The following is a 12,344-nucleotide window of genomic DNA, read 5'->3' on the forward strand; positions in this document are numbered from 1 at the left end:
GTGTATATATATGACCCTCTCCAAAGACAACTGTATGTGTATTCAGCGTTTACAGTATGTACAAACTGATGCGGAGTGTGTGCATGAGTGTTTTTTCTCTCAGTATCACTCACACCCTAGCCTCAGACAAGTTATGAGCAGTAAAAGCTAAAAGCAAGTTGCCATGCCTCATTTACAATGTCCACGCAGCAATATAATGCAAGTACAACCTAAGCAGCATGGCTTACCTGTGCAGTCTTCAATCAACAGTTTATTCGTCACTCCTCAGATTCAATGCTTGCTAACAGTATCTATCTGGCTAAACATGCTAGCTGTGTCTGAGTGGCACCAGTGGACAGGATGCTAACAGCACCTGAGAGGCATGGCTGTGTGTCCATGAGTCCAGGGATTTCCCCTTCCCCTCAGGCTTCAGAGCTGTGCGCTAGTAGGGGGGAGGGAAAGGACCAGAGCGCCCCCATGTGGACGCTGAGTTCCACTGCAGGAGAGGACAGCTGCCATGAGTGGGTATGTATGCTTACTTGTATGCCTGCACATGGAGGTCTAAGCACATCTGCAAGAGTGCTGGGTGTATATGCAGCGACCAGTGAGTTGAAAAACTGTATGAAAGATATTGCTACGCCGAGGTGTGGTGTGTGTGTGTGTGTGTGTGTGTGTGTGTGTGTGTGTGTCTGTGTGAAATGCAAGTTTACCTAGGTCACTGCTGAGTGGAGGAGTGCTGGTCTCCTCTTGCTCGTTGGCCATGGAGCGTGTGATGCGGCCCTTGCGGTGGCCGCGACTGTTGGCCGTGCGCCGGCCCTTCACGGCCACCGGCTCCTTATCCTCCCCGTCTTCGCCAGACGTGTCGTCCCTGGACACACACACACACACACAGACAACATTAAACTCGCAGAAGAACAAAGACAGATTCTCTCTCACACACATACAGGCGCGCACGCACACACACACACACACACACACAGACAACATTAAACTCGCAGAAGAACAAAGACAGATTCTCTCTCATACACATACAGGCGCGCACGCACACACAAACAGGCATGTAGTCACATCCCCCCTCTGGTGAAGTTTCTGTTTGGCGGAATAGCCAGCATCAGCACAATAGCTGATGACAGGAGTTGAGAACAGAGATGGAGCATTCTCATTTATCATCCCCACAGTCCCATTCATCTTGCGCTGTGGGGATGCTAAATATAGGCGCACCAGCTGGGCCAGCCAAGCGCACAGACCGGAGGGGGACGATGTAATGATCATGTTCATCCAGGGGGTGCATACACTTCTGCTAATATAGTTTGTGTGTGTGTGTGTGTGTGTGTGTGTGTGTGTGTTCAATAGGCATTAAGGTCTGTCAGGGTGGGTCAGATACTTATTTGATTAATGCAAATTCAAATATAAAACTCAAACTGGTGCCAAAGTGTATCTCTGACATGTACAAGACAAACAATACTCTGACATTCTAGATGTACAAAAGGCATATAGTTGGCTAAGTATTCCATAGAAACTCAGAAAAGGAGGAGACAGAGGAAAGAGAGAGAAAAAAACCAACACACAATACTAACTTCATGCCGTCCTCCTTGTCCTCTCCCTCGTTCTTCTCCTCCTCTCGTTCCCCATCCTTTTCCTTCTCCTTCTCCTCTTTCTCTTCCTGGTTATTCCGGTTCACTTGCTGCTGCTGTTGCTGAGTGTGCTGTGAAACCAACCATACACACACACACACACACACACACGTTAATGTCTAGCTATCAGAGGAAGCTTCATCTGATGGTTATGATGCACACTCCAGGCACATAATTCCATTACTCAATCCCCTCTTTCTGGTTTGCACACTAAAGGACCTCTCTAATCTAGGTCATCAAGGTAATTCCCACATTGTGTGTATATCTGTGCGACTGACAATGAATGTGCTGCTAGACAGTAATATCAGATGGTATCTGTGAGTGAGTCAGTATTATTTCCACAGATCTGCTTTCTTGGGAAAACAGTAAGACAATTTATTTTGATGATGTTGCATGACTGATACATGAATAATAACTGCATTGCAAATAACCATGCTGTGCAGAGAGACACACAGACACACACACACACACACAGCAGTGACCTTAGCCACCTCTAGATCTCAGAACTTCTTGTTTCTCTCGCTTCCTTTCTGTCTCAGTCTCACGCAAGCACTCCTGATGTGCGTTTAAATTTGCAAATATAGGCGAACGCTCCTAAACATTTGACAACAGTTTGAATGGATATTATCTAAAATCTAGTTACCTATTGAAAATGACAGAAACTGAAAGATGCGAGTTAAAATACCTGCTGCAGAAGAGGAGCAGACACACTGTAGCTCTGCTTCACAGGTATTGTGTACTCAACTGAGTAATTTGGCTTCACAATTTCTCAAATGGCATTTAATGGAACTGAAACAGCTAATGACTTCCCTGATTGGTTGACGCCAGGGTCAGTTTCTACAGCTATGCTCCTTCAAACCGAGCGGGTGGAAAACACTAATCCACAAGCTCCGCTCCGAGTCGACTGGGGATGCTCTTACACAAGCTCCAGCGTTTAGTTGGAGAGATATGGAGCTCCTGAGAACTACTGCAGTGCACAGTGCCCCACCAGAAACACTTACGGGTCAGCTACTGGGGCAATCACACATCAGCATTGATGGAGCTCAAGACTACTCACACAAACATACATATATATACACACACTCTCACTCTCTGACACGCAGACACACACGGACGGAGGGACACACAAAGGCGGACACAAACGCACATGCAAACTCACTGAGACACACACCTGGCTTCGACCACGCCGGCGGTAGTTCCTGCGGACAATGTTTTTATAGTTCTCGTTCTTCTTGGTCAGGTAGTAGAAGAGCACACACTCTGCCACAGTCTGAAAACACACACACACACACACACACACGAGCAGAAATGGTGAGTACCGCAGGATGTGTGACAAATAGAATGTAAGCAGATACGCATCAAAACAGTCTGTTCCGCTACCTTTCTCTCCAGAAAAGAGGCAATCAGACCAAAGTTTTTTGGATGCTGAATGAACCTGAAACACACAGAAAAAGAACACACAATATCAATCAACACTGACTACTAATTCCTACAAACACAAAGACTACTAATTCCTATAAAACACCTCTTGGCACAAAGGCACCAGACCTAAATGAGCTCCCCCCTACACACACATCCGCACACATACACACACGCACAGACACACACACACACCTCTAACATACAGGGAGAGGGTTATGAACAGGTCAAGACACAGGGGAAGGCTGCACAAACTCAGAAACTTCATGCACACAAAAGCCCCTCACACGGCCTTCTGAGACGCCAAGGGCTCAATCACCCAAACGCATTTTCTCATTGCGCTCCCTCATAAAATATGGTGACAGCAGACTAAATGAAAAGCAGGGCAGCTGGAAATGTATTCAGCACCACTGCCAGCTCCACAGCAGACCGAGACTGACCACCACCTGATGCCTCAAGTCCAGCAAATACAGGTCATACAGGCCATAGTCATACAGGTGGATAACATATGCACTCCTGGTACTGGGTGAACAGTTATCTTGGTGTGTGTGTGTGTGTGTGTGTTTCTCTCTCTCGCTCTCTGGGCCTCCCCACTTCCTCTTCCCCTCCGTCTGCGTGACCTCTGTCGAGGGAGGTGAGTGTGGTAAGGGTGTGTAGCGCTCATCACGCCACCCTCTGATGCTTCGCTTGATTGGCGTGGGGGGCTAACCGCAGCGCAGGCCTTGCAACGAGAGCATGTCACGCAACCCTCAACACCTCGGCTCGACAGACAGGCAGAAGTGAGAGCATGCATAAATGCATGCACACACAAACAAACTTACACACTCTCTCGCTCAAACACACACACACAAACTTACACACTCTCTCGCTCACACACACACACACACAAACTTACACACTCTCTCGCTCACACACACACACACACAAACTTACACACTCTATCGCTCACACACACACACACAAACTTACACACTCTCTCGCTCACACACACACACACACAAACTTACACACTCTCGCTCACACACACACACAAACTTACACACTCTCTTGCTCACACACACACACAAACTTATACACTCTCTCGCTCACACACACACACAGTGTTGCTTACATGCTAATCAGCATATGAAGACACACACATGCACATAAGCTGACCGACAGTTTGTCTGTTTGTTAACACCTAAAACACACACACGCGCACGCGCGCTCACACACACCACACACACACACACACACACACACACACACACTCACTTCTCGCGGAACGTGTCCTTCTCCTGTTCGCTCCACATGTTCATGACCTGCCGGTCTTTGTAGACCTTCATGGGGTCGTCCATTAGGCCGTTCATGTTGATGAACTTGATGCGCTGCTGCTCCGCATCGAACAGCATGGGTGGAATGACCGCCAGCTGACGCATCTGCTTCTCCGAGTTCTGACCAGGACAGACGGAGGGAGAGGGAGGGAGAAAGAAAGAGAGAGAGAGAGAGGAAGAATGAGAGACAGACAGAGAAGGCAAAGGCGGGCAATAGGGTAAATCCACACATGTGCACATATAGGGCTTCTATAGTGGTGTAAGGGCATACGTCTGTCTGTGTGTGTGTGTGTCTGTGTCTGTGTGTGTGTGTGTGTGTGTGTGTGTGTGTGTGTGTGTGTGTGTGTGTGAGTGTGTGTGTGATATAGGTCAGCAGAGGGGAAGTGTGAGGCTTCTCTGAACAGCTACACAGTTATCGCAGAGGAACTTGAGGGAGCCGAGATAATAACAGAACTACCACCACTGCCCGATTATGGGTGAGATTACAGTACACTGTTGAGTGAAAATGACATAGAAAATGATAAAGAAATCCTTTTTTTCCCAGCACGATCTGAGACACACACACACAAGAATGAAAGGGGAAGCAGCGAGACATGGTGACATGGTTGTACAGAGAGTGAGAGATAATTGGGGAAATGGAAGCCTTCATTTCTTTGCAGAAGTGGCGAGATGGAATGCATCTCTTTAGCGTCTATGACCTGGGGGGTCACACAAACCACACTGTTCACACCTGCAGAGGGCACAGGAGTGCAGGTGTGTGTGTGTGTGTGTGTGTGTGTGTGTGAGAAAAGGGTGTGTGTGTGTTTGAGAAGAGTGTGTGTGTGTGTGTGTGTGTGTGTGTGTGTGTGTGTGTATGTGTGTGTGTACGCGCGCACACGAGTGTGATGGAGTGTATGTTTACCTCCTGCTCAGAGATACCGTCGATGATCTCAGAGACCTCGTGTTCACTTCGTGCCGCTGAGGCCAGTCCTCCCCCGCGCTGCCCAACACGACTGCAGACACAAACAAACACAATATCAGTAAAAGAAAAACTCATACACAATACAGAAATAAATATTTTTAACAAAAAATGCTCACAATTATTGGCACTACTAATTCTAATACCTTCTTAAGTCTCCCTTTGCCAATAAAACAGCTTGTAATATTCTCCTATGACACCCCATAAAATTGAAGAATACAAAGCAAGGGATTTAAGACCATTAGTCTTTACAAAATCTCCCCAGACTGTCCAGATTCTTAGGTCCACAACTTGTGCATTCTCCTTTTTGACACACCCCACTGTTTTTCTATGGAGTTTGGATCAGGGGACTGAGATGGCAATGGCGGAAGTTTGATTTTGTGCTCAGTAAACCATATTTGTTTTGATCTGGACGTTTGTTTTAGTTCACTGACCTGATGAATGATCCAATCATGACCCACTTTTAGTGTCTTGGCAGAGATTGACAGATTTCCTTCGAAAATTTTCAGATTTTTCTTGGGGTTTCTGATACCATGCACGTTAATTAGGTTCCCAAGGCCTTTGGGAATAAAAACAGCCCCACAATATCACAGCACCTCCACCATAATTCTCATTAGGCATGGGTTTTTTTTTCAGTATAGTCATTCTTCTATGTGTACGCCAAACACAAACACACCTAAAGTGTTTCTAGCCAAAAAGCGCAATTTTCATTTCATCTGACAATAGAACACTTTCAGAGTGTCTGGAAGTCACTGTACCATTTAGTAACTCCTGCCGTTTATATTGGTAATTAAATGACTGGACAGGTTCTTACCTGGCATGCCCTCTAAATAATCTATTAGCAGTGAGGTCACTTTTGAAGATTTTTTGTGGGACTTGGTGACCCAAAGACATTTTTTGCCTATACTGTACGTGGGGGCAAGATAACCATGGGTCTTTGTCCAAGCATGTATGTCACATTTACAGTTGATTAGAACCTTTTAATCATTGTTTTAACTGTAAATATAGGCATTTTCAACAAAGTACCTAGTTTGTCTGGACATTCCCTGACTTACAAATGTCAAACACACTTTCTTTTTATTTAAATTTAGTGTATTCTCTTGCCTTTCCAATGTTGAAAAATGACTAGAGGATTTAACCTCTGTCACTTTATTTTCGTACCTTAGTGAAAAAGAAAGCCATGAACTGCTTCTGAAAGTTCAGATGCTCTGATTAACTTGAAATTAGACAGAATGCTTCTGTTACGTTTTGTATGTAAGATTTTTCTAGGGGTGCCAATAATTGTAAGCAACGTGTTTTTGTTCAAAATATTTATTTCGTTATGAGATTTTTCTTTTTCTCAGAATAAATTTGCTTGCCTTCAAGGGTGGATTTTTCCTCATTGTTTACATTGTGAGAGTACAATAAAGCGCCAAAAGATTATTTTTTATACCTGATTTTAGTCAGCTTTACCAAATGTGCCAATAATTTTGGAGGCTACTGTACATGATCTCCTTTGTCATTCACATTGCATTTATGTCTGTTATAATTTTTTGTTAACAAAAGCTAAGTTGTTCCTTTGACACCTCATAAATGAACCACTGATGCCACGGTTGACACACAGATGAACCAAAAACCACAGATGACGTCTGACTCGCTAATCACCTTTACACAAGAAATGTTCGTTACACTGCAATCATACTTTGACTCAATGACTCCAGAGGGAACTTCGCTCTGACGTCTACGGATGTGATTCACAATACTGACATCACATTCAGCAAAGCCCTGGGGACAGACTGCACTGAAGTTCCTTTCATATAAGGGCACCACCAGAGAGATAGCCAAGTCTTCAAGGTTTGAAATAAGAATCTTCTGGAGGGAAAACAACATAAAAAGCAGAACCCAGCTCCTATTCTCCCACTATTAAAAATGTTGAGTTTCCTACACTGCACCAGCCCAGATGAGGAGTTGGGTGCTGCCTGCTGTTGTGAGATGCGGTACGGTGGTGGTGGCACTGGCGCCCGTTGTGCAGCGGCAGCACACAGGGGTCAGTGACGCTCTAAGACGCTGCGTGGGCGGTGGAGGGGGTGACCACAGGCTGTTGCACAAACTAACCGCTGAGCCGTTGCACAAATGTGCCGAGGGTGAACAAAAGCTTGATCTGGAGTTTCGAGGAACTATACACGTGCACACACACAAAGACACACACAGACACACACACAGAGAGAGACTGCGCTCCACCCTGAATTCAACACATCCTAAGTTGAGTTGGAGCTTCCCATGTGTCAGAGATGAAGTTAAAACACAAAGCATGAGGAGTTTAGATTTGACCATCATCTCTCATGGTTATGAAGGGTAGCTCAAAGGCCAAAACGTCATCTTTAAAGAGACTCATGACATGGCTTTCACTAAAGAACAAACTGCTCCTTATTGTAGACCTACAACACAGTATCTTTTATACACAGACAGGCAGACAGACCTTTGCATGCGTTCCTGCATCTCCCTCTGCTTGCGGATCTCGGGGAACTGTTTCTCGTAGTACTCGCGGACCTTGCTCTCCTTGGCGCGCCGCCGCGGGTTATTCTCAATGCGCTCCACCTTCTTCTCCCAAGCCTCCATCAGCTGGTCATAACGCTGGCAGAACTTCTGCTCCTGAAGGCAGGCACACACACACACACACACACACACACACACACGCACACACACACACACACAGGGTTATACATACAACCCTGGTGGTCCTGCTGACATGCAACTAAAGCCCTTAATGGTTGAAATATTGATCTGAGCTCTGAAGAATTTGCTGGAGGAATATCCACGTGCCCTGCCTCCATGTGCTATGGAGTCAAATATAACAACGCTCACTAGTGGAACCCCACACAAAGTATTTGACATCCCTTTTCCTTTCCTTGTGTTTGTCTATAATAAGCATAAATCCACAGCCCAAGACACGTAGCACAAATCAGACTAAAAATTGAATGAAATTGGTAGTGCGGAAAGCAAAATGCCACCAAGGTCCCCAATCTCAGAGCTCCCCATCATCGTTACTATGACCACCACCACCACCACCGCCGCCACCACCACCACCACCACCACCACCACCAGCAGCAGCAGCAGCAGTAGTAGTGAGGAGCGGCACACTGGGGTGAGGTGAGCAGCTGCTTCCTTCACAGGTTGGCTAAATTTAGCTGGGCGCAGGACTGCACCGACTACCCAGTCTACCGGCACCACTACTAAAACATGCTTCAGCCAATCAGCTGAACCAGTTTAACACCCACTTGGTGCAGAGGAGCGCATGTTCGCACACACACACACACACACACACACACACACACTATCTGGGACAGTTACTCCCTCTATTAAGTCTGCGCTTTCCCCACAGCAACAGCATAAAACAAGGCAGGCAGTATTGAAAAATACACTGTCTCAAACACACACACACACAGGCAAAAAGAGCTCTCTACCGAGCCATCATCTTGTGGTGGGGATACAGTAATGGACAAGCCAGACAAGAACAAGCCAGACAAGGAGAGGGAGACAGAGACAGAGAGAGAGAGAGAGAGAGAGAGAGAGAGAGAGAGAGAGAGAGAGAGAGAGAGAGAGAGAGAGAGAGGAAGTGTGTGTGTGTGCATCCATGCAATTAGAACTCACCCACTGCTTGCGAGCATGATTTCTTCTCTTGAAATACAGAATGAGCTTCTTCCTCATCGCCTGATTTCTGCAGAAGGATGAAAACAGGACAGAGAAGGGGGGGGGGGGGGGGGGGGGGGGGGGGGGGAGAGGAGAGAGACATACGGAGAGAAGGAGAAAAGAGAGACATACAGATAGAGAGAGAGCGAGAGAGACATACAGTTAGAAATAGAGGGAGGGGAGGGGAGGGAGTGAAACAGGGAGAAAGTCAGTCCATTATAAAGCTGTTCAATCCCTTCTTTTCCTGATGTCCACAGTTCGTTGCCATAGTGACCTTTATACCAAGTTAAGCACAATACCATATGATTACAAACGTGTGCGGCTACATAGTGAAGCTTCATCTACTAGTCAATACACACACACAATCTGACCTTATCTAAGACCTTACCATACCACAGATGAATATGCAGACAGAAAATTGTGCAGACAATTTCTCTGCCTAAGGCAAGCTGAAGCACAATTCAACAATAATGTAACAGACGCAACTCAATATAGGTCCCTGTAACAGCTTCCTGTCTGTCAGCGCTTGACGTTAAAATTGGTTACTCTGAGGTCACGTTAGTGCTGATGGGAGTAATGTTGTGCACAAGGTAAGACAAGGACACAGACTGTGGGTTTCAGTCTGACTGTGTGTGTGAGTGTGTGTGAGAGAGAGAGAGAGAGAGGGAGAAAGAGGAAGAGAATGAGTGAGTGACAATAGGTGTATGGGAGTAAAAATAATGTCAGTGTTTGCCTATATTGCAGCAGCATAGGCGTGTTGGTACAGTGTGTGTTTGTGTGTGTGTGTGTGTGTGTGTGTGTGTGTGTGTGTGTGTGTGTGTGTGTGTGTGTATGGTCCTATGAGCACAGAGATGGCATTGTGTTGTGGAGCAGATGGTAGGGGCACTAGATTAGCAGCTCTGTGCCATGTACAAAGTTCCTTTTATCCAACCGTGCGCTGTACATAAACACACACACACACACACACACACTTACAGACGCCATCAAATGTCAGTTAACACACCAACACATACACACAGCCATATGGTCATCTGAATGGAAGCATAGAGAGGAGATAGACAGGAGAAAGAAATGGACCTTGGTGAAGAACCAAGGAGACAAAGCAACCAATTGTAAAAGATCAAAGCCATGTGGAGGTATTTAATAACACACACACACACACCTGTTGATTAATTATACTATCAAAAAAGAAAAGAAAGAAAATTCTACTCTGCCAGATGAGGGCTCTCAGATCAAAAGGCTTGTAGAAAGGGAAGAGAAGGATGTAGGAGATGTCAAAAAAGGAGACTGAAAGAGAGAACAAACATGGCAAAAGAACAAGAGGAGAGGAGAGGAGAGGAGACAAACACCAAAGCTTTTGTTCAAATAAATAGCCACCAGATATGTCATGTGCAGGGCAATGTCTCTCATTCTATTCCGCAGCATTTCTTAAAACAGATTATGTGTCTGTCAATAGGCAACCATCTAAATGTGAATTCTGACAGATTTTCATGGAAGAGCAGACAGTGAGATGAACATTTATTAGAGACAGGGCCATGGTCTGAAAGGGAAGTTAAGGATTAAAACGGAGAGGAGTGCAGTTACTTACATTTTGATGTTCTCATGGTACTGCTTGGTATCAGAGGGCTGGTTGTAGAGAGGCTGAGAGAGAGAGAGAGAGAGAGAGAGAGAGAGAGAGAGAGAGAGAGAGAGAGAGAGAAAGGGGGAGAGCGAGAGAGAGAGATAAAAGCATTACTGGGAATGTCTGGAGGGTAAGAGTCCAGTTTCAGTTCAGACTAGCACATCAAGGCACATCAGCGTTAACCGACTCCCCGCCTTTCAACCCTCCGCCACCCCTACACCATTTCATCTTGCTGCCCTCTCTTTCACCCTCTCTTGCTTTTCCCTCTGATGAAGAAACCAGGTCACCGCATCACACATGGAAATAAAAGCTGGGCCGTTCCTCAGCTCAGAGCTGCAGAACTGGATGCGGATGCGGAGTTAGGTGTTGCTACTGATGCTGCTGTTGCCGTGACACTGATGATGCCTGGTGGCGTGTACGTGAAGCTGAACTTGAATGCAAGAGATGGAAGGTTTGATCTTCCTGACACTGCATTCTCTGTAAGCTTTCTATAGCCCTTATAGTAGGGGTGGGGGGGGAAATTGATTCCCACGTGTATTGTGTTTTTTTTTTTTTGGCAATGAATTTTAAAATCGATTTATGTTTTCCAGTGATTCATATTTTATTTTGCCTTAACGTTTTCCACGATACCGCCAACGGCAACATAATATCCGTTTCCAGCAAAACAGTCCAAAAGCAGAAAATGGCGCATGATCCAAGCATGTGATGTGCGTTCTTTTTAGAAAACAGTTTAAAAAAAGTTTTTAGAAATGTCTCATAATATATTGTCTCTAGAAGTGTATCATTTAACTTTTGTTTTGTTTTTATTGTTATAGAATGAAAGAAAGAAAAGAAAGAAAGAAAATCACAATACTTTCGAATCGTAATAACTGTAGAATCACAATGCAAATCGAAATCAGGTCTCAAGTATTGTGAAAGAATCGAATCGAGACAAAAGCATATCGTCCCAGCCCTAGCTTATAGTATGCCTTTTTGCTATATATATTTTGGGGCTTTATATATGTTATTATACAGCTTATAGTATGCTTCTCTGTAACTGTGCAACTGCTACTATACTAGCAGATACAAATGTGGCAGACATTTAAATACTGAGACATTTAGACAAATATGTATTTAGTATGATGACTGCACAAACTGTTGGGTTGTGGAAACAAGAGTCAGCAGGAAAGAGGGAAAGTTGTGGCAAACAGAGGTGTGTGTGTGCGTGTGTGTGTGTTAGACTGCACACCTGCATGTGTTTAATGCAACAAGACATCAGTGGTTATTTGAAGCTGCACTCCTCTGAGATGTGCTCACTGTGAACCTGTGCCAACTCCTCTAACAACACAATGACAACGCCCTCTAGAAAACACACACCACACCCTCCATTAAACAGTCAGATAATATCTCGGTCAGATAATATCTCAATGTCTTCCCACACCGATGACTAAAAATGAGTAGCTATCTGCAGTGAGGATGAAAATGTGTGGCAGTACTCTCGCTTCAACTTCCACTTTGTCTGGAGTGAAAATTGGCTTTCTCTACGGATTTTCCAATGTGTCGTTCCAAATTTCCGTAAGAGCAAAGAGCCAATTCTCTTCCACAGGACTGTGCAGTGACTGGCCTTGGGCACATCAACATGATGAGAAATGTATTTCTGAATCCCCCACTAATGCACTTATATCCTTTGGCCAATTAGGCGGTAAATAAATTTTGGCGTTTGGAAGTCGGAAGTTTCGTGCAGAGTGTAATGGATGGGTTCGGGATTTCCA

General features: G+C 45.2%; 1 protein-coding gene across 11 annotated transcripts in view; it reads right to left on the reverse strand.

Moving 5' to 3' along the window:
• ncor2 (nuclear receptor corepressor 2) overlaps positions 1 to 12,344 on the reverse strand; it is a 105,937-nt gene that overhangs the window by 32,835 nt on the left and 60,758 nt on the right. For 5 of the 11 annotated variants that reach the window (XM_042099925.1, XM_042099931.1, XM_042099928.1 and 2 more), the window contains exons 8-16: positions 10,561 to 10,613; positions 8,934 to 9,000; positions 7,762 to 7,934; positions 5,247 to 5,337; positions 4,287 to 4,465; positions 2,994 to 3,048; positions 2,761 to 2,883; positions 1,548 to 1,684; positions 690 to 847 (exon numbers count right to left, since the gene is read on the reverse strand). In XM_042099925.1, the coding sequence (XP_041955859.1) occupies positions 690 to 847; positions 1,548 to 1,684; positions 2,761 to 2,883; positions 2,994 to 3,048; positions 4,287 to 4,465; positions 5,247 to 5,337; positions 7,762 to 7,934; positions 8,934 to 9,000; positions 10,561 to 10,613 (1,036 nt within the window). The remainder of the gene's footprint in view (positions 1 to 689; positions 848 to 1,547; positions 1,685 to 2,760; positions 2,884 to 2,993; positions 3,049 to 4,286; positions 4,466 to 5,246; positions 5,338 to 7,761; positions 7,935 to 8,933; positions 9,001 to 10,560; positions 10,614 to 12,344) is intronic. The other 6 variants (XM_042099935.1, XM_042099930.1, XM_042099936.1 and 3 more) reach the window with 4 other exon arrangements.

Source organism: Alosa sapidissima, chromosome 8 (assembly GCF_018492685.1).
Source record: "Alosa sapidissima isolate fAloSap1 chromosome 8, fAloSap1.pri, whole genome shotgun sequence".
Lineage (NCBI taxonomy): Eukaryota > Metazoa > Chordata > Actinopteri > Clupeiformes > Clupeidae > Alosa > Alosa sapidissima.